Genomic DNA, 21,188 nt, shown 5'->3' with positions numbered 1-21,188 from the left:
CCTACAAATCTTAAGTAAAATGAAAAGTATCACCCTTAATTGGACTATATTTGTTTTCATTGGCAAGTTTCAGTAATGCAATCATTAAAGTATTTTAATAGGATTTTGTATAGGTAAAAATAAAACCTATTAATAAATAATTATCAATTTGAGTCTAAATTTCCCACAAATCCAGCAGATTAAAAAGCAGGTTATATTTATGCCAACCGTGAGAAAGATCTCAACACGCTGCATTAATCCAGCTCATACCTATACTCTGGGTCACTGTCATAGGCAGAGTCTCTGTATAAAAGACCTCTTTTCAGTTCCAGTTCATCTTCTTTCTCTGGGTCTCTCTCATCCTGAAAAATTTAAAGATTTCCATTAATTCATTTTATAATTAAAATGATGCCTCTGTTTCTTTGGGAAATGTGCTCCCTCTCCCCCATTTTAAGAAATGAATTAAATGTTTGGATTTCTTAGGAAAGAAAAAAAGAGTAGGTGAGAAGTCATTATTCTGATCAATAAAATATAGTTTCGTTCTATTTTGCTAATAAGGCTTATCAAAGACTAGACACCTGGTAGATGTTTCCTGCATCAATAAATGAATAGGAATGGATACTGTGTCAAGATATGTAGTAAGATATATATTAATATCTTACACATTGCTATGTGAACTCCTAAAAAATTGTTCCTGTACTCTGAAGAGTAAGTCCCTGGGAAACTTATGCAGATGTAAGCATTCTAACATGTACCTATTATTCATAAGCCAAAATGCAACAATAAGCAAAACCTATTAATAAATAATTATTATAAGCAAAAATGAAAGGCAAGGTAGTTGGTATCAAAATCCATGGCTGCTCCTCCTATAGGCAGCCTGCTCTTAACTTCTAACAGACACATTAGAGGACAGAAGAAATAGAATTCTATTTTATTTATTTATTTTTTATTTTTTATTTTTTTATTTTTATTTTTTTTAAAGATTTTATTATTTATTTATCCGACAGAGATAGAGACAGCCAGCGAGAGAGGGAACACAAGCAGGGGGAGTGGGAGAGGAAGAAGCAGGCTCCTAGCGGAGGAGCCTGATGTGGGGCTCGATCCCATAACGCCGGGATCACGCCCTGAGCCGAAGGCAGATGCTTAACCGCTGTGCCACCCAGGTGCCCCAGAAGAAATAGAATTCTAAAGAGACAGATTGTAAACTATACCAGCCACTGCAACTATGTTCTTATGTATGGTAATTTGATATAATTTAGTATCAAATATCTTTCACGACTATTAGCCAATACCCTTGTTCCTTAGTCGGACAGGAAGAGACATAAAGACAACTGGATAACAAAAGAAGCCAGTAAGCACAGATTGCTATAACAATTAGTATTAACAAGGGAGCCATTTACTTTATGTGAGAAATCAGCTGAACAAAGATTATGAAGAAAAATGTTTTCAAAAAATTTGCTGATGGCATGAAATTGGAAAGAGAGCATTCAATTAAAAATGGCAATAAAATATACAGCAAGTTTAAAAATCACAGAAAATCTGAATATATATTTAGAATTGTTAATAGCTTCTAGGTGAACTGAACCCTTTATCATTATGAAATGACTCCATTTATTTCTATTAATGCTTTTTTCCCTTAACTTTTTTGATTTACTGTTACTATAACTACAATAGCTTTCTCTTAGTGTTTGGAAGGCATGTATTTGTCCTTCTATTTTCCATCTTTCTTTATTATTAGGTTTTAGATCTTCTTAAATATCATATAGCTGGATGTTGGTTATTTTTGTCCAGTCTGATGAGTCAGTGAAGTGGGCATTAACATTATAGAAAATGTAATTGTCTGTAGTAAGTGCAGAAGACACTACAAAATAAAGTGTAAGAAGTTTCTACAAATGTAATATGTTTTCAACCTTCAGAAAGAGATTATGCTACAAGAAGGACTGAAAGAGATGCAAATAACATTTAATTTTTAATTCCTTCCTTGGAGAAAGCTATTCATTTCTTTATATAATTATATAATAAGTGATATCACACATAAACATAAATCAATATTCCTTGTTTAATTTTGTCAATACAGTTGAAAAAATTAAGTTTTGACCAAGAGTAATAAAAAATGTTGACTAAATTTTAAAGTTTACAAATGAAAAAATATATAAAAGTACCTTAAAAATCTGAACCATAACTATTCATTAAATAGAACCCTATTTTGAGTTGGGTACTTACTATCCTATGAGATAAAAAAAAAATGACTAAGATATGGTTCCCACATATCTGTGCAACAAAGTTGTGTATTCTATGAAGCTCTACAGGTAATAGAAAGGAGCAAGGGCAGAATTATTAGGAGACAGAGTAAAGGACAAAATAGGGAAGAACGTTCTAATTAATGGAGCATTCTAAAATCAGTATGACTGTCTCAAGAGGAAGTAAGATCACAATTACTCAATCTAATAATGCAGAGCACTGATACACGCCTAGACCAAGAAGTTCATGGAGGGGAATTCTGCCCCAGGAAACAAAAAGGACCAGATGATCATCATGGTTATTCGCTTCAAATTTTAAGACTATATTTTGTGACATTTTATATATAGTCGATACAGATACATAGCTCTTGTAAGAGTCCTGGTATAGTCTTTCTTTTAAAGGTCAAATTATATAAAAGCGAAGAGGCAAAAAATAATCACACTTTATTATAAGCTATTAACTATCAGTACATCAAGCATTTGAAGAGATGTATCATTCTCCTTAGTGCCAGGAAAAATATTCCTGGGCCAAGGAGAAATGATCCCCCTCTTACTCCTTATCAATATTCCCATCTGCCAACATGTTAATACAGAAAAAAATGGATGGCACCAATATTTGCTGAGTTCCTATAAGGTATCTAGGACTGTGTTAGGTCCTCTTTACATGGGTATCATTTAAGTCTTTAATAACCTTATGAAAAAGGAGGTACTGAAATCCAAAAAATTAAATAACTTGGCCAAAGTCATACATTATTAAGCGGCAGAGCTGGAATTTAAACCCAGATCTAACTTGATTTACATTATACTGCCTCCCAGAATGCAAATGAAATCAAAAGCTCCAACCGAAGCCATTAGATTACTCTCCTATATGAAAATTAGGCTCAAACTTTCAGCTTTATCTATTTTTCAGCTAATATCTCCTTGTTTTTTTATGAGGGTGTTCTGAAATAATATAGTTCAGAAGAAACTTTCTCAGGTTTCCATAAAGAAACATTTTTCTTTCAGCAAAAGTCACTAATAAAATAAACATTAAAAGAAGCTGTGGGCTCTCCTTCTCTGAAGCTGGCACTAAGTTAAATGTTCTCTTAAGATTCCTCTCATCAGTGATCACTACACCTTATGCATGTGATTGACGTCTTACTTAGACTACCCCTGGGACAAAGAAATAAAAGGTATCTACTCATGCTTGCAAACTGAAAAATTTAGAGACAAAAGTGGTTAGTCTAAAACATAACCAGAACTAATAAGGCAGCAATCTCACTAATTACAGTGTTTAATAAAACATACACCTGTCATTCTCAAACACATGAAATTCCCATACGCCATTAAAATACCTGTAAGGTGCATTTTATTGCCTTCAAATTCAATACATTATTTATAGTGAACTGTATACAAGGACGAGAATTCAAATAGAATTTGATCATTAGTTTTAATATGCATTATCACCCCGGACAGATCGGTTAGCCTTAATGGCTTTAATTTCCTAATTCATAACCTAGAGAAAATTTAGGTAGAGTTGCTCAAAGATAAAAGGATAAGAAGTTGAAGGGCTAACTTTGAATTGAGGTTTTTCTAATAATTTTCTTTAATATTTCATTAATTAATTAATTTATTTATTTATTTGAGAGAGAGAGAGAGAGTGAGCAGGAGGGAGAGGGAGAATCTGAAGCAGACTCTGCACTGCTCCACATGGGGCTCAATCTCACAACTGCAAGATCATGACCTGAGGTGAAATCAAGATATTTTACTATTGAAATCAAGATACACTTAACCACCTGAGCCACCCAGGCACTCCAAGGTTTTTCTAATTCTATACCCTGGTTTATATTATAAGTGTAATAGAGAATAATAAAGTCTGAAGGGAAGACCACTTAAAGAACCCTTAAGTGGTAACTTTGACAAATTGCTAGAGGCAGTGTGTGAAAAAGTATGTGTGATGGTTAATTACATATGTCAACTTGGTTCAGCCATGGTGCCTAGATATTTGGTTGGACATTTCCATGAGGCTTTTATGGATGAGATTAACATTTACATGAATGGACTCTGAGTAAAAGAGACTGACTTTCATAATGTGGGTGGGCGTCATCCAGTCAGTTGAAGGCCTTAAGGGACCAAAGGTCGACCTCCCCCAAGGAAGACGGAATTCTGCCAGTTGACTGCTTTTGGATTTGAACTACAACTCTTCCCTGAATACCCAGCCTATCTCATCAGATTTTGGACTCACCAAGCTTCCACAAATGCATGGCCAACTCTTTAAAATCCTTCTCTCTCCATATATGCATATATGTACGCACACACACACACACATACACGCACACACACACGTTCTTTTGCTTCTGTTTCCTTGGAGAATCTTGACTCACACTCTGTGAGAATGAGAAACTCCTACAAGGTATTAGTTGGAGACTTCAGTACTTCACTTCCAATAATGGATAGAACAATGAAGACAGAAGATCAACAAGGAAATGGGAGACTTGAACAACACTATAAATCAACTAGACCTAACATCTATTATAGAACACCCTCTAGACAATAGCAGAATACATTCTTCTTAAATATATACATGACAAATTCTTCAGCGGAGACCATACATTAAACCCTAAAATGAGTTCTGGTAAATTTAAAAGAACTGAAATCATACAAAGTGTGTTATCTGGCTGCAGTGAAATAAAATTAGCAAATTAAATTTTTATTGAAAATCCTCCTACAAAGATGGGCTTATTTAAAACATTCAAGAAATAAATAATCTTACACAAACCCTTCCAGAGAAAATGGGAATATTTTCCAAATCAGTTTTTTAAATATAAATTCAAGTAGCCAACAAATAGTACATCATTATTTTCAGATGTAGAGTTCAATAATTCATAGTTTCGTACAACACCCAGTACTCAAATCACTTTTTTAAAGACTTATTTATTTGAGAGAGAGAGTGTGAGCAAGCAAGTGGGGGAGGGGAAGCAGGAGAGAATCTTTAAGCAGACTCCCCACCAAGCGGGGAGCCAGACATGGGGCTCCATCTCCTGACCCATGAGAGCATGACCTGAGCAGAAACCAAGAGTGGGATGGTTGACTAACTGAGCCACCCAGGCACCCTTCCCAAATCATTTTTATGAGGCCAGCCAAAACGTAAGGAAGACATTACAAGAAAGGAAACTTACAGGCCAATCACTATCATTAAGTTAAATGTAAAAATCCGAGGTAAAATACTAGCAAATCAAAACCAGTAGTATATATATTTATATAAATTATGACCAAGAGTTTTGTCCCAAGTATGCAAGCATGGGTTAACATTTGAATAATCAAGTAAGCAATTTACCACATTAAAATAAAGAGAAAAACCATATAATCATCCCAATGTCATAAAATTCATATATTTACAATGAAAATTAAAAAAAAAACCTCATAGAAAAAAGAATAGAAGGAACTTCTCTAACCTGGCAAAGAATACCTACACCATGCATCATACTTAATGTTGAATTATAAAAAGCTTCCCTCTTTGGATGGCAAACAAGACAGGATGCCCTCTATCACCACATCTATTTGATACTGCTTTGGAAACCCTACATAGTGCAATCAGGCAGGAAAAAGAAATAAAAGGCATAAAGATGAATGAGGGAGAAATAAAACTGTCATTCTTTACAGATTATATTATACATATAAACACGAAAGAACTACCGTATATTAACATTAATATGTGAACGCGAAGTCACTGGATACGAGGTCATTATACAAACATCCATTACAGCCATTATATCAAAACCAAATAGAAGGTACAATTTTAAAATATACAATTTATAATAGCATTAAGACATCCAGCATCTAGGAATAAATCTACTGAAAGAAATGCAACTATGATAACTGTGACATAACTGGGGAAAATTAAATACCTAAATTAATTTTAAAAGATACCATTTTCATGGATTGGAAGACTCAATATTGGTAAGATTCAGTGTAATCACAGTCAAAATCATACCATGTTTTTTAAAACAGACATTTTGGAATGCAGGTGGAAATTCAAAGGACAAAGAATAGCCATAGCAATCTGCATGTAAGAACACAGCTGAAGAACCTCTGCCATTAGATATTAAGAATTAATATAAACCTATAGCAATTGAGAAAGTATGATGTTAGTACAAAATGAGGAAAGCCAGTGAAACAGAAGGAAATCCAGAAAGAGACTCACATATATACAGTCCCAATGGAATAGGACAGAATCCAGGACCATCTCCATGTAAACAGAGTAAGGAAAAGAATGGCCATTTGAAAAAAGATGATGGATCATAAACATAGGGGAAAAAATGAACCTTCATCCAAGTCTCATACATACAAATCAAATCCACATGCACTGTAGATCTAATGTGAAAGGCAACATGATAAAAGATTTTTTAAATGTGGGAATATCTTCAGAATCATGGGTAGCTAAAGTTTTCCTATATGGATGTAAAGAAAGCACTAACCAAAACACTAACCAAAAGAAGAGAAAAATTGGGCCACATTAAATTAAGAACTTCTATTCACAAAAGGACTCTTATTAAGAAAACAAACATGCATGTCACAGATTGGAATATATTCATAATACAAAACATACCCATCAGAAAATGTCCAGAAATTAAAATAGAAGACCTTAAGACGCATATGGTACCCAGAGAACAAGTCTAACATGTGCTTTTTGAGAAGTACTACAAAGGCCAAACTGGATAAAAATAAGAGAAAATCACAGCTAAGTGTATAATATTAAAGTGTTGAAAAGAAATAACAATGAAAAAATCTTAAAAATTGCCAGAGAAGGGAATTCTAGGAAGATGTTGGCAACAGTGTGTGTAAGCAGAATAAGGGTGCCCAAAGATGCCCATGCCTTAATTCTCAGAACCAATGAATATGCTACCTTACATAGCAGTAGGGAATTTTGCAGATTTGATCTTGAGAAGGGAGGATTACCTTGGATTATCTGTCTAGGCCCAAACTAGTCAAATGAGTTCTTCTTCAAAGCAGAAAAACCTTTCCTGGATGTGGTCAGACAGAGGGAGATGTGATTAAGAATTAGGGTCAAGGAGCACCTGGGTGGTTCAGCTGACTGACTATTGAACTCTTGGTCTGGGCTCAGGTCATGATCTCATGGATCATGATATCAAGCCCCATATAGGGCTCCTTGCTCAGTGGGGAGTCTGCTTGAAGATTCTTTCCCTCTGTCCCTGCCCCCACACGTGTTTGCTCGCTCTTTCTCTCTCTCTCGAAAATAAATGAATCCTTTTTTTTTTTTTAAAAAGAATAAGGGTCAAGGAGATGCGACGTTGCTGGCTTTGCAAATGGAAGAAAGTGGCCACATGCCAAGGAATGTGGGTGGTCACCAGGAGCTGGAAAAGGTAAGGGAATTGATCCTTCCCTGGAAACTCTATAAAGAAAACAGCTCTGTTGACATCTTGATTTTAGCCCAATGAGATCCCTGCACCTCTATTTTTCCTCACAGTATTTGCATATCCTGAGCACAGGCCAGATGCTAAGAACCAGAGCTTATATTAGAACAAGGGTCACTGCTGTGACACAGAAAAACTGATAAAGTTTTTGATGGTTGTAAAGTAACCGGAGTATTATGAGGCCTTAGATGTACAACCAGTTTCTCAGTCATGACGTTTATTGATTTATGAAGCTGCATAGGACTAGAGGGTATAGAGTTAACCCAAAAGTATCTGAATGTTCCTACAGTTTCATGGTACTTAAGAGATAAAGATCTACTAGAGTGAGAGGCCCTCAAAACACAAGAGGCAAAAACCGTGGAGATACTATTGACACTCAAGGACCTGTAGCTGTTTTTAAAACGGAAAGACTTGACAATCTGGGACTAGCTAGGCTAAAAAATCTGGTCTTGGCTCAGGCAAAGGCTATTTCTGGGGATGGAGTACCCAGCAGAATTTTTTGTGAATCACACCACACTTGAGAAGTAAAACTGAGAACTGGAAGAGCCTCAAACACATAAAAATGTCTTGTCACAATATTTGCCAAATTCTGAAGCTATGCCAGGTTGGGGGGCAACAAACTAATCCAAAAGTGACTGAAAAGCAAAAGATCCACGCCATATAATTAGATGGTAATTAAAAGACAAACATCTGCCATGAAAAAAGACTTTGGTAACAGAGCAGGTGAAAGCTGAAAGCCTTGAAATGTAGTGAATTGATACTTGACCGGTTGCAACCACATTTACCCTGAGGGCACGTGACTTCTGGGAGCAGCTAGAACCGGTTATCAAGCTGGTGCTGGCAGACAGAGAAACCAGCAGACATCTTGGTGATTATGCAGAGCTGATGTCATTAAAGCAGAAATGAGAGGGGACTCAAATACATGAATATTTTCTGAAGGTTCCTGGTATGGAAATGTAAGGAACTAAACCTAAACTTTCTGAGAAATAGGAGAGAAATTGCTTCAGTTTTTTGGTACTGAGAAGACAAAGACCCAAAAAACTCTGACTGTGAAAGCACTGGAGGATAATTACCAAAAAAGAGAGCCAAAGTGAGATTTAATGAAAGTTTGATTAAGGATAAACTGAGAGTTACCAAAACATCAATATAGCCTCAAACTAGTTTTGTCTCTTTGGAATCAAGGTTAGCCCCCTGAAGCTACCTGCCTAGTAGAGGAAAGAGAGTATCCTCTCATCATCTGGAAAGATCTAAAGTTCTTTCAGAAATAATGTCTAGAATTTAATTATGAAATAAGCAGTACAGTGAGGACAGTACAACTAGTGTGCAAGAGTGAAAAAAAACAAAGGAAGCAGATCACAATGTAACCTAGGCATCAGAACTAGAAGATAAGCACTTTTAACTATGATCACTGTGCTCAAGAAAATAGATGACAAGTTAGACAAAATACACATAAAGGTTACGGTTTTCCAGAAATACTGGCATTTATAAGAATTAGTCAAGGAGACATTTTATATCTAAACATTAAATGGGAGAAAGAAAGAACTTAATAGATGGGTTTAACAGTATACTGGAAACAGTAGAAGATAAGATCAGTGAAGTAGAATACAGGGTCATGGGAAATACTAAGAAAAGAGACAACAGAATGATAAATGGAGAAAGAAGTGCAAGAAACTGTGGGAGATAATCAAAAGGTCTAATAGATGTAATTGGACACCCAAGAAGTAAGGAATAAAGGTATAGTCATATAGCATATTTGAAGAAATAAAGGGCTAGAATCCCCCAAATTAGTTTAATTAATGAATTCACAGATTCAAGAAACTCTGGGCAGGGTTCATACATAAAACCAAATCTTTCAAAACGAAGGGCAAGAGAAAATACTAAAAGAAGCCAGAGATAAAAGACATTGCAAGAAGAAGGTATTAAGACTGACAACAGGCTTATCAAGGAAATAATGGAAGTCATAAGATAACAAAATGATATTTTTAAAGTACAGGAAGAAAAACATCTGCCAACATATACATCTATATCCAGTGAGGAAAATCCTTCACAGATTTAGTGGATACATAAATAAACACATAAGTAATAAAAATAAGTAAATAAAAATGAGAAAATTTTCCAATAGCAGGCCTACACAAAAAAACAAAAAAACAAAAAACACTAAAGGGAATTCTTCAGGCAAATGGGAAATGATCCAAAATGAAAAGAGAATTCAAAACTAAAAATCACCAAAAAAAGATGAATATGGAGGCAAATATAAATATTACCATACAAAATATATAGGCAAATATAAAAAAATATTATTAAAAAATAGTATCAATGCATTGTGGAATCCAAAATACATACTGAATTAAAATGTATGACAATAACTTTAAAGAAGAAAGGAGTTTAAATGTAGTGTTAGTGTTCTAAAATTCTAGTATTATCAAAACTGGTAAAGAAAAAAATTGTATTAGATTGCAATAGAGGATACATGTATTTTAAAGCATAAAAATAAAAATTTTAAAAATTACCTAGAATAGCAGTATAAGAAAATCCATGGGAAACATCTGCAAGAAAATTAAGTGACAAGATACAAGATATTCCCATGAACCCCAAAATATCAGGAGACATTCATAATCCCCCAGTAGGTAAATGAGATGGTAACACCATCCGTGGAGGATGAATCAGAGGAAAACACTGACGCATCTGATAAACCAAATAACTTAAAAGTAACAAAAGAGAGTATTCACTCAAAAGCTTGGTGGGCCAATTCAGAAACTGAAACTGGAAGAGGTTTTCCCACCCGTAGTGATGAATACAAAGGATTTACAATAAATTCTGAAGGAGCTGGAGCAGTCTGGGACCCATTACTCTCAGAACTAACATGCCAAAGTCATCTTCCAGGATAAAACTTTACACTGAGTATAAACATCTGGAAAAGGAATACAAATTGAACAGGGAAGTAAAAACAAAGGAAAGAATAATTCTATATAACAAATGCGTAGAAAAGGAAAGTGAGGAAATGTCAGAAACTAAGCTGCCATATTTAGAACAAATGATGAAGACAGAAAAAAAGAGCTCTCAAACTACACATTTAGAAAAATTAATCTAAATCCTATGTCCCTTTCTAAAAGTTCAGGAAAATATAATTTTATAAAATAATCACCATAAATTGGTTAAATTTCATAAAAAAGTTTTAAGGTGGGGGGGAGACCAAATAAGGAACCCTCAATGAAAGCATGCCAGAGAAGTCATGCTCACAAAACAGATGGAAAATATATTGCCTATGTTCTCATGACCTGACAATTTGTCTTCCCAAGAGTAAATGATATTATGAGAGAACAAGAAAGAAACTTTAATGTCTTTTTGATCTAGCCTCAGAAGTCATACACTGTTATTTCTGCAGTAGTCTATTGTTTGCACAGATCAACCCTATTCTTATGTGGTGGAAAGAAACTACACAGGGGTGAGAATACTAGTAGGCAAAAAAAATCACTGGTAGCCATCTTTTACTGCAATAGTAAAAGAACACATTTAAAAGAATTTAAAACAACAATTATAAGGATACTAACTGGGCTTGAAAAAAGCATAGATGACACTAGAGAATCCCTTACTATAGAGATAAAAGAACTAAAATCTAGTCAGGCCGAAATTAAAAATGCTATAACTGAGATACAAACCCAAATGGATGCCATAAAAATGAGGATGGACAAAGACAAATCAGTGATACAGAAGATAAATTATGGAAAATAAGCTAAAAAGAAGAGGAAAACAAAGGTAATGGATCATAAAGGTAGACTTAGGGAACTCAGCGGCTTATTAAAATGGAAAAACATTCATATCATAGGAGTCCCAGAAGATGAAAATAGAGGAAAAGGGGCAGAAGGTTTATTTGAGCAAATTATTGCTGAAAATTCCCTAATCTGGGGAAGGATACAGGCATCAAAATCCAAGAAGCACAGAGAACCCCCATTAAATTCAACAAAAGCTGACCATTGCCAAGGCATATCATAGTCAAATTCACAAAATACACAGGCAACTAAAGAATCCTGAAAGCAGCAAGGGTAAAAAAGTCCTTAACCTACAAGGGAAGACATATTAGGTTTGCAGCAGATCCATCCACAGCAACTTGGCAGGCCAGAAGAGAGTGGCACAATATTTTCAATGTGCTGAATGGGAAAAATATGCAGCCAAGAATACTTTATCCAGCAAGGCTGTCATTCAGAATAGGAGCTAAACCAGCCCTGTAGAAATATTACAGGGGACTCCTTGAGTGGGGAAAAAAGACCAAAAGCAACAAAGACTAGAAAAGACCAGAGAACATCACCAGAAACACCTTCTCTATAGGTAATCTATATGCTGTCTATAAGAGACTCATTTTAGACCTCAAGACACCGCAGATTGAAAGTGAGGAGAAGGAGAACCATCTATCATGCTAATAGACATCAAAAGAAAGCTGGAGCAGCCATACTTATATCAGACAAACTAGATTTTAAAACAGAGTGTAACAAGAGATAAAGAAGGTCATTATATCATAATTAAGGGGTCTATTCATCAAGAAGATCTAAAAATTGTAAATATTTATGCTCCCAACTTGGGAGCACCCAAATATATAAATCAATTAATAATAAACATAAAGAAACTGATAATAATACAATAATAGTAGGGGACTTTAACAGCCCACTTACAGCAATGGACAGATCATCCAAGCAGAAAATCAACAGGAAACAATGGCCTTGAATGGCACACTGGACCAGATGGACTTAACAGATATATTCAGAGCATTTTACCCTAAAGCAGCAGAGTACACATTCTTTTCAGGTGCACATGGAACATTCTCCAAAATAGATCACATACAGGGTCAAAAATCAGCCCTCAACAAGTACAAAAAGATCAAGATCATACCATGGATATTTTCAGACCACAATACTATGAAACTTGAAGTCAACCACAAGAAAAAATTTGGAAGGACCACAAGTACATGGAGGTTAAAGAACAGCCTACTTAAGAATGAATGGGTTAACCAGGAAGTTAAAGAAGAAATAAAAAAAAAATACATGGAAGCAAATAAAAACATGACAGTCTAAGACCTTTGGGATGCAGCAAAGGTGGTCCTAAGAGAGAAGTATATTGCAATACAGGCTTATCTCAGGAAGCAAGAAAAGTCTCAAATATATAACCTAACCTTATACCTAATGGAGCTAGAAAAGGAACAGCAAATAAAGCCTAAAGCCAGCAGAAGAGTGAAATAATAAAGATTAGACCAGAAATAAATGATATAGAAACAAACAAAAACCCAGTAGATCAATGAGGGGCGCCTGGGTGGCGCAGTCATTAAGCATCCGCCTTCGGCTCAGGGCGTGATCCCGGTGTTCTGGGATCAAGCCCCACATCAGGCTCCTCCGCTGGGAGCCTGCTTCTTCCTCTCCCACTCCCCCTGCTTGTGTTCCCTCTCTCGCTGGCTGTCTCTCTCTGCCAAATAAATAAAATCTTTAAAAAAAAAAAAAGAAGAGGTCAATGAAACTAAGAGCTGGTTCTTCAAAAGAATTAATAAAATTGATAAGCCCCTAGCCAGACTTAGCAAAAGAGAAAGGACCCAAATAGATAAAATCACAAATGAAAAAGGAGAGATCACAGCCAACACCACAGAAAATTATGAGACTACTTTGAAAAATTACATGCTAACAAACTGGGCAATCTGGAAGAAACAGATAAATTCCTAGAAACTTACAAACTACCAAAAGTGAAACAGGAAGAAATAGAAAATTTGAACAGACCCATAACCAGCAAAGAAATTGAATCAATAATCAAAAATCTCCCAACAAACAAAAGTCCTGGGCCAGATGGCTTCCCAGAGGAACTCTGAAACATTTAAAGAAGAGTTAATACCCATTCTTCTCCAACTGTTCGAAAAAATAGAAATGGTAGGAAAACTTCCAAACTCATTCTATGAGACCAGCATCACCTGGATTCCAAAACCAGACAAAGACCCCACTAAAAAGGAGGATCACAGGCCAACATCCCTGATGCAGACAGATGCAAAAATTCTCAATAAAATACTAGCAAATCAAATTCAACAGTACATTAAAAGAATTATTCACCACAATCAAGTGAGATTTATTCCTGGGCTGCAGGATTGGTTCAATATTCACAAGTCAATCAATGTGATACACCACATTAATAAAAGAACCATATGATCTTGTCAATAGATGCAGAAAAAGCATTTGACAAAATACAGCATCCATTCCTGATAAAAACCTTCAACCCAGTAGGTATAGAAGAAACATACCTCAACATCATAAAAGCCATATACGAAAGACCCACAGCTAATATCATTCACCATGGGGAAAAACTGAGAGCTTTTCCTCTATGGTCAGGAACAAGACAAGGATGTCCACTCTCACCATAGCTATTTAACATAGTCCAGGAAGTCTTAGTATCAGCAATCAGAAAGAAAAGAAATAAAAGGCATCCAAATCAGCAAGGAAGAAGTCGAACTTTCACTACTGGCAGACAACATGATACTCTATGTATGGTGACTAACATAATATAATAAAAAAATATTATTAAAAAAAAGGAGGGCACATATTGCATGGTGCACTGGGTATTATATGCAAATAATGAATCATGGAACATTACATCAAAAACTAGAGATATACTGTATGGTGACTAACATAACATAATAAAAATTATTTTAAAAAAATCTTAAAAAAAAACTCCACCAAAAAATTGCTAGAACTAATACATGAATTCAGCAAAATTGCAGGACATAAAATCAATGTGCAGAAATCTGTTGCACTTCTATACACCAATAATGAAGCAGTAGAAAAAAAAATCAAGAATCTATTCCATTTGCAATTGCACCAAAAACAGTAAGATTCCTAGGAATAAACCTAATTAAAGAGGTAAAAATACATACTCTGAAAACCACAGAACATTTATGAAAGAAATTGAAAAGGACACAAAGAAATGGCAAAACATTTCATGCTCATGGACTCAAAGAACAAACATTGTTAAAATGTTGGTACTAACCAAAGCAATCTACACATTTAATGCAATCCCTATCAAAATACCAGCATTTTCCACAGAGCTAGAACAAACAATCCTAAAATTTGTACAGAACCACAAAAGACCCCAAATAGCCAAAGCAATCCTGAAAAAGAAAAACGAAACTGGAGGCATTACGATTCTGGCACAAAAACAGACATATTGTTCAGTGGAACAGAACAGAAAACCCAGAATTGGACCTGGACTATATGGTCAACTAATCTTCAACAAAGCAGGAAAGATATCCAATGGAAAAAAGACAGTCTCTTCAACAAATGGTGTTGGGAAAACTGGACAGCAACATGCAGAAGAATGAAACTGGACCACTTTCTTACACCATAAACAAAAGTAAATTCAAAATTGACGAAAGACCTAAATGTGAGATTCCTAAAGAAATCCATCAAAATCCTGGAGGAGAACACAGGCAGAAACCTCTTTGACCTCAGCTGTATCAGCTTCTTACTAGACATGTTTCCAGAGGCAAGGGAAACAAAAGCAAAAATGAACATCAAGGGGCGTCTGGGTGGCGCAGTCGTTAAGCATCTGCCTTCGGTCAGGGTGTGATCCCAGCGTTCTGGGATGGAGCCCCACGTCAGGCTCCTCCACCAGGAGCCTGCTTCCTCCTCTCCCACTCCCCCTGCTTGTGTTCCCTCTCTCACTGGCTGTTTCTGTCAAATAAATAAAATAAAATCTTTAAAAAAAAAATGAACATCAAGATGAAAAGCTTCCACACAGCAAAGGAAACATACAACAAAACTAAAAGGCAGCCTATGGAATGGAAGAAGATATTTGCAAACAACATATCTGATAAATGTTTAGTATCCAAAATCTATAAATAACTTATAAAACTCAACACCCCAACAAATAATCCAGTTAAGAAATGGGCATGGGACACAAAGAGACACTTTTCTAAAGAAGACATCCAGATGGCTAACAGACACATGAAAATATGCTCAACATCACTCATCATCAGGGAAATACAAATCAAAACCACAATGAGATACCACCTCACACCTGTCAGAATATTCAAAATTAACAACACAAGAAACAACAGGTGTTGGTGAGGATGGGGAGAAAGGGGAACCCTCTTGCACTGTTGGTGGAAGGCAAACTGGCGCAGCCACTTTGGAGAGCAATATGGAGGGTCTTCAAAAAGTTAAAAATAGAACTACCCTATGATCCAGCAATTGCACTACTAGGTATTTATGCAAAGGATACAAAAATACCGATTCAAAGGAGTACATGCATCCTGATGTTTATAGCAGCATTATCAAGAATAGTCAAACTATGGAGCAAGTCCAAATGTCCATTGACAGATGAATGGCTAAAGAAGATGTGGGGTGTGTATACACACACACACACACACACACACGTATAAATGGAATATTACTCAGCTATAAAAAAGAATGAAATCTTGCCATTTGCAACAACATGGATGGAGCTAGAGTGTATTGTTCTAAGTGAAATAAGTCAGTCAGAGAAAGACAAATACCCTACGATCTCACTTATATGTGGAATTTATGAAAGAAAACAGATTAACATATGGGAAGGGGAGACAAAAAGGAGAGAGGGAAACAAACCATAAGAGACTCTCAATGATAAAGAACAAACTGAGGGTTGATGGAGGGAGGTGAATGGGGGATGGGCTAGATGGGGTGATGGGTATTAAGGAGGGCACTTGTTCTAATGAGCACTGGGTGTTGAGTGTAAGTGATGAATCACTGATTTCTACTCCAGAAAAAGTATTGTACTTTATGTTAACTAAGTAAAATTTAAATTAAAAAAGAAATAAGAGAAAATATTCACAAAATAATGAAAGACACATGACATAGATTGGAAAAAAAAATCAATCCGGAAAAATCAACACATGATGTATTCTGGTATTATTGCTAAACTTTAAAAATGAAGGGGAAACACACACACACACACACACACACACACACACACACACACACACACAAATTGGATTTCCAGGCTAAAAGAGCAAGCGACTCACAAAGGAAAGAAAATTGGATTTTAAGCAGATTTTGATAGCAACATTCTGTGTCAAAACCAAGTCATATTTAAAATAAAGAAAATGTAAGCCAAGGATTTTTATATCCAGCCAAAGTAACTTTCAGGCATAAAGACTACAGACAACATATCATGTTGAGAATGATTTGGGAATATTTGTCCCATGAGCCTCCTTAGGAATCTACTAGAGAAAGAGCTTCAGACAACTGAAATGATTAGAGAAGACACTGACATAAATAGCAATCATTAAGTATTTATATGTAGAACTTTAAATGAAGAATATAAAGGAGAACATACAGTATTATAGTATATAATGGGATATGCTCTGAAAATGTAGATGAGCACAGTTATGAAAAAGTGGAAAGGAGAAAAAATCCTTTTCTTCAGTAATTGTATCTTCAATGGTAGTTTGCTACTTTTATTCTGAGATCATTTTGCTAACAAAGCAAATGAGGACTTGGATTATATTCTAATTTTATCACCTTGAATGCATCTGCATTCATTACTCCTGGATTCCAGGATAAAGTCTACAGAACTTAGCCTGGTTTTCCATGATCTGGCCCAACAAAGACCTTCTGCTTTACCTGGATTATTTCCACAAGGAATTCTACCTGAAAACATGCATTTCTGTACAGGATAGGCTGATAGGATTAAGTTACATTTACTCTTATTTCTGCTATTTAAAGCATCTAGGCAAAAAAAACAAAAAACAAAAAACAAATAACAAAAAACAAAACCCAAACAAACCAAAAAACCATCTAGGCTTTGGAATTGCTACATAGAGCAAGCAAGCAAGAGAGAATATGAAATAATCAGGTATCATGTGCCTGCTGATGAAAGAAAAAGCATGACTCAACCTTTCTGTTTATATTTAAGAAGTGTTTTGAAATAACCATATATTGGCATTTTTACTCAACATGACAATCATTGTGTTCAATTATGATGTTTATTCTGTTTATTTAATGTACCTAACTGATATGGTTGGGTATAAATTTACTGTTTTCTATTTATCCTGCCTATTATATTCTGTGTTTCCTTCTATTTCCTTATTTCTGCCAGAAGGCACCGGAGTCTGGGATTTAGACATAACAGCATAAGGACTGGGGTCTTTGTTGAAGTGATCTTACATTTTCTTTAATAAATGTGAAAATCATTTGCTCCCTTTTCACCTGGATTTTATTTTCAGCTGAATCTTTCTTGATCATTGACTTTCATTAGCTTGTTTGAAATGGGTTTTCATTTTTTAATGATTATCAAACTTTCAACATATTATGTTTTATTCTCCTCTGTAGTAGTCAAATGTTTAATGATTCATAAAGGACTTTTTCACTATCCCAGAAGAGGTTGATATTTAAATAAAATCTTTGTGAAGTAAAAAAAAAAATTTTTTTTTTTTTTTTACTTTGTAGAATTCTTCGTGAAGTAAAAAAGTAAATTTTAAAAACCCTGGTGTTTATATTTAAGATGATATATCTTTGTCTATGAGTATCCTTCAAAGAGGACCAACCTGTACTTTGATCTGACCTGTGTCCAGAGAGTGTGTTTGAGTGTGCAGATAACAATGTCTATCTCTTGTATGTTAGTGTTTACTGATGGATCTTATGTTTGCATGTTTTCACATGTTTATGTTTGGGCATTTATATTATCTAACTTAAGTGTATCAGATTGTACTTTGTGTGTTTATTTCTGTAGAGCTTAGAGGTTAAGATCAAAGAGTGAGGAGGGCACGTGATGTGAGTATATGACCACTGGGTGTTATACACAACTCTTGAATTATTGAACGCTACACTACATCTGAAACTAATGATGTACTATATGTTGGCTAATTGAATGTAAATTTAAAAAAAACAATAAAAACAAGCTAAAATTAAAAGGAAAGTCTTAATCTAGATTCAAATCTTTGCTCCAATCATCATAAATAGCTACATGACCTTATACAAACCACTTAGCTTTTCTGAGCCTCAGTTCATCTTTAAAACAGTACTCCTTAATAGTAATTACTTTATAAGATTATTGCAGTGATAAATGGAGTAACAGATACACCATGCCTGGGATATAGTGAACATTTAATATAGTTATTATTTCTATGTAATCAATTTGTTTTCTCTGGAAAAACAATGACATTACTTATTTACATTTTTTGTTCTTATACTTAATCATATACTGTGCCACACAGTTTTTTTTTAATTTTATATTTATTTATTGGTTTATTAAATAATCATTGGACTATATAAGTTCTTTATGGGCAGGAAATTTGATTCTATGAAACGATCTCCAGTGCTGTGCATAGTGCCAGATACAGAGCATGCAGATATTTGGTGGAGAATGCTCAGCATATATGAATTAACATAGGCAGGAAAATATGACTAATTTTAATAGCCTGTGTCCAGGCTTCTCTTAGCGTAAACCAATTAAGATACTGAGATTAGTGACCAGTTTAAGCCAACTGCATTCGTGTGTGTGTGTGTGTGTGTGTGTGTGTGTGTGTGTAGTTTGTTTCTGTTTAAAGGCACAAGGAAGCTACCTAGACAGTAGTACAAGTGGCCAACATTTCTGGGAGAAGAGGTGAACTAAAGGTCTGCAACTGGTGTTTTCCCGGGGGCATTTGTGTGTTGAGCGTAGAACAAAATGTTGGGAATCTACGCTTTGTTCAACCACAGGTCTACTGCAGGAAGACAAAGAAATCGGCAGGGTTTTGGCAGTCTTACTGAGCTAGATGTACAAAATTAAAAACCTAAGAGGCCAAAATCCAATGAGACATGATGGGTGCAAAACTGAGCTAGCTGTTCCCTCAAGATACTTGCAGAATGTCTGAATCAGTGCAGGGTGAAGGGACAAAAAGCTAAGCAGAAAATATTTGAAAACCAAAAGGGATTTTCTGCTGTCTTGACTAAGAAGGATCATACATAGTACCCTATGGGAGGGAAAAAGCCTATAATCACACCAGCTCTCAGTTAAAAGCCCAAAGAGCTGAAATTAAGAACTTAGAACAGTTGACCTTGAACACGGGGTTGAGCTGAGCAGGTCCACTTACAATGCACATTTTTTTATAGTACTATAAATATATTTTCTCTCCCTTATGATTTTCTTAATAATATTTTCTTTTCTCTAGCTTACTTTAAGAATATAGTATATAATACACAAAATATGTGTTAATCAATGGTTTTATGTTATTGGTTATGCTTCTGGTCAAGAGTAGGCTATTAGTAGTTAAGTTTTTGGAGGGGTCAAAAGTTATATGCAGATTTCCGACTGTGCAAGGGGGGTGTGGAGCATCTAACCTCTGTATTGTTCAAGGCTCAACAGTAGTTAAACTTTTTATTTTTGAATATTTAGATTTACAAAACAGTTGCCAAGATAAGAGAGTTCTTGTACACAGGAACTTCACCCTTCACCCAGTTCTCAATGTTAACATCTTATATAGCAACAGTTCAATGTGCAAAACAAAGAAATTAACATTAGTACAGTAATTATCTACATTGCATACTTGATTGCACCAGTTTTTCCAGTAATGCACTTCTATTCTAGGATCCAATACAGGATACCATGCTGCTTTTAGATCATTTCTCCTTAGTGTCCTCCAATCTGTCCTTCCTTGTTTCTTATGACCTTGACAGTTTGGAAGAATACTAGGTCAGGTATTTTGTAGAAAGTTTCTCAATCTGATTTTGTCTGATATTTTTTCATGTTTAGACTAGGGTTATGGGCCCTGGGGAACAATGCCACAGAGCAGTACCCTTCATATCACCTGAGATCAAGGAATACAGGATGTCAGCATGAATTATCATTAGTGATGTTAACCTTGTATACATGATGTAAAGGTGGTGTTTGCCAGATTTCTCCAAGTTACAATTTCTCTTTTGCATTCTCTATTCATCGGAAACAAATCACTAAGTCTAGCCCACACTCAAGGGAAGAAGAATTAAGTTGTACCTCATGGAAGGGGCAATATCCACAATTATTATTTACAATTCTTCTGTAAGAAAGATGTGTCCATTCTCATCCGTAGTCATTCATTGTTTCACTTATATCAATATGTACTTATGGATTTTATTTTATTCTTTGGGTTATAATCCAAATATTGCTATTTATTTTGTTGCTCAAATTATTCCAGCAATGGCCACTGGGACTTCAGATTGGCTCCTGTGTTCTTTTGATATGACCCTGTTCTCCTCATTCCCTCTTTTTTTTTTTTTTTTAAGAGCAATTCTTCACTTTCCATACTACAAGATAGTCCATCCTAATCTGTGTTTTCCTGCCCCAGCCCCACAGAATCAGCTACTGCTCCAAGAGTCCTGGTAACTTTTACTGAATATAGGTATTTAGAAACCAAGATCTGGGAGCTGGGTGTGCTCATTGCTGTTGGGTTGTCACTCCTTTTAGGCCCTTTTGGAGGACAAAAGTAGGAAATATGGATGTGTACGAACCCAAATACACTCATATCTATATTTGAGTCAGTCTAGCTGTATATATATGAAAATAAACATGAATTAAACTTATTTTAGACACTGTCCTA

At 35.3% G+C, this 21,188-nt stretch overlaps 1 protein-coding gene across 3 annotated transcripts in view; it reads right to left on the bottom strand.

Moving 5' to 3' along the window:
* SPATA6 (spermatogenesis associated 6) overlaps positions 1–21,188 on the bottom strand; it is a 139,960-nt gene that overhangs the window by 15,660 nt on the left and 103,112 nt on the right. For 2 of the 3 annotated variants that reach the window (XM_040627328.1, XM_040627329.1), the window contains exon 12: positions 250–341. The exons of the other annotated variant lie outside the window; for it this stretch is intronic. In XM_040627328.1, coding sequence (XP_040483262.1) covers positions 250–341 — 92 coding nt within the window. The remainder of the gene's footprint in view (positions 1–249; positions 342–21,188) is intronic. 3 annotated transcript variants of the gene reach the window in all.

Source organism: Ursus maritimus, unplaced genomic scaffold (assembly GCF_017311325.1).
Source record: "Ursus maritimus isolate PB19 unplaced genomic scaffold, ASM1731132v1 scaffold_12, whole genome shotgun sequence".
Taxonomy (NCBI): Eukaryota; Metazoa; Chordata; class Mammalia; order Carnivora; family Ursidae; genus Ursus; species Ursus maritimus.
The sequence above is the reverse complement of the archived record's forward strand: the minus strand, read 5'-3'. Positions and strand labels throughout refer to the sequence as shown.